This window comes from Corvus brachyrhynchos, unplaced genomic scaffold (genome assembly GCF_000691975.1).
Source record: "Corvus brachyrhynchos isolate BGI_N302 unplaced genomic scaffold, ASM69197v1 scaffold119, whole genome shotgun sequence".
NCBI classification, from domain to species: domain Eukaryota; kingdom Metazoa; phylum Chordata; class Aves; order Passeriformes; family Corvidae; genus Corvus; species Corvus brachyrhynchos.
The window spans coordinates 80,762-81,962 of NW_008240054.1; the positions used below are offsets into that span (position 1 = coordinate 80,762).

The following is a 1,201-nucleotide window of genomic DNA, read 5'->3' on the forward strand; positions in this document are numbered from 1 at the left end:
TTTGGGATGAGCTGTGGCACATCCCGGAGCCGTTTTCCTTGGATATCTCCCACCTCCCCCTCTCCCTCGGAGCCTCTTTTTCCACCTGAATCCCGCAAATCCCGCAAATCCCGCTGCAGATCCTGGGGCTGCTGATCCTGAGTGTCGGGATCTACGCCGAGGTGGAGCGGCAGCGGCACAAAACCTTGGAAGGGATTTTCCTGGCTCCGGCCGTGCTGCTGCTCCTGCTGGGAGTCACCGTGTTCCTCGTGTCCTTCGTGGGAATGGTCGGGAGCCTCCGGGACAACCGGACGCTGCTGAAGGTGGTAAGGATTGGGATGGGCTGGGGGCAATTCCGTGCATCCGGAGTCATCTCCATGGTTTGGGAATGCCAGGGAGGGAATTCCATGGATGCAGAGTCACCTCCGTGTTTTGGGAATGCCAGGGAGGGAATTCCATGGATGCAGAGTCACCTCTATGGTTTGGGAATGCCAGGAGGGAATTTCATGGATGCAGAGTCTCCTCCGTGGTTTGGGAATGCCAGGGAGGGAATTCCATGGATGCAGAGTCACCTCCATGGTTTGGGAATGCCAGGGAGGGAATTCCATGGATGCAGAGTCTCCTCCATGGTTTGGGAATGCCAGGGACGGAATTCCATGGATGCAGAGTCAAAACCACATCTGGGGGATCCCAGGGAGGGAATTCCACGAATCCGGAGTCTCCACCATTGTTTGGGGATCCCAGAGAGGGAATTCCATGAGTCCAGAGTCAAAACCACATCTGGGGGATCCCAGGGAAGGAATTCCATGGATCCGGAGTCACCTCCATGTCTGGGGGATCTCCAGGAGGGAATTCCATGGATCCGGAGTCTCCACCATTGTTTGGGGATCTTCAGGAGGAAATTCCATAAATCCAGAGGCAAAACCACGCCTGGGGGTTCTTAAGGAGGAAATTCCTTGGAGTCACCCCCATGTCTGGGGGATCCCAAAGAGGGAATTCCATGAATCCAGAGTCTCCACCGTGTTTTCCCTCCCAAGGTCCATCCCGGGATGCGAATTCCCAAGGAAAAGCGCCTCCCGCTCCCTGCCCAGCCCCCGCTGTGTGGGAACCGGGAGGTGAAAAGCCGGGAATTGCTGAGGAGGGAACGGTGGCAATCAGGGCTCTTGTTCGGATCGGGAATTGTCCTTTTCCTGGAGGATGAATCCCCCTGGAGGAGGCTCGG

At 56.8% G+C, this 1,201-nt stretch overlaps 1 protein-coding gene across 1 annotated transcript in view; it reads left to right on the top strand.

Annotated features, from left to right (window-relative positions):
• Positions 1–1,201, top strand: part of LOC103622617 — a 24,965-nt gene that overhangs the window by 2,758 nt on the left and 21,006 nt on the right. Inside the window, exon 2 of the mRNA XM_017744677.1 lies at positions 120–305. Coding sequence (XP_017600166.1) covers positions 120–305 — 186 coding nt within the window. The remainder of the gene's footprint in view (positions 1–119; positions 306–1,201) is intronic.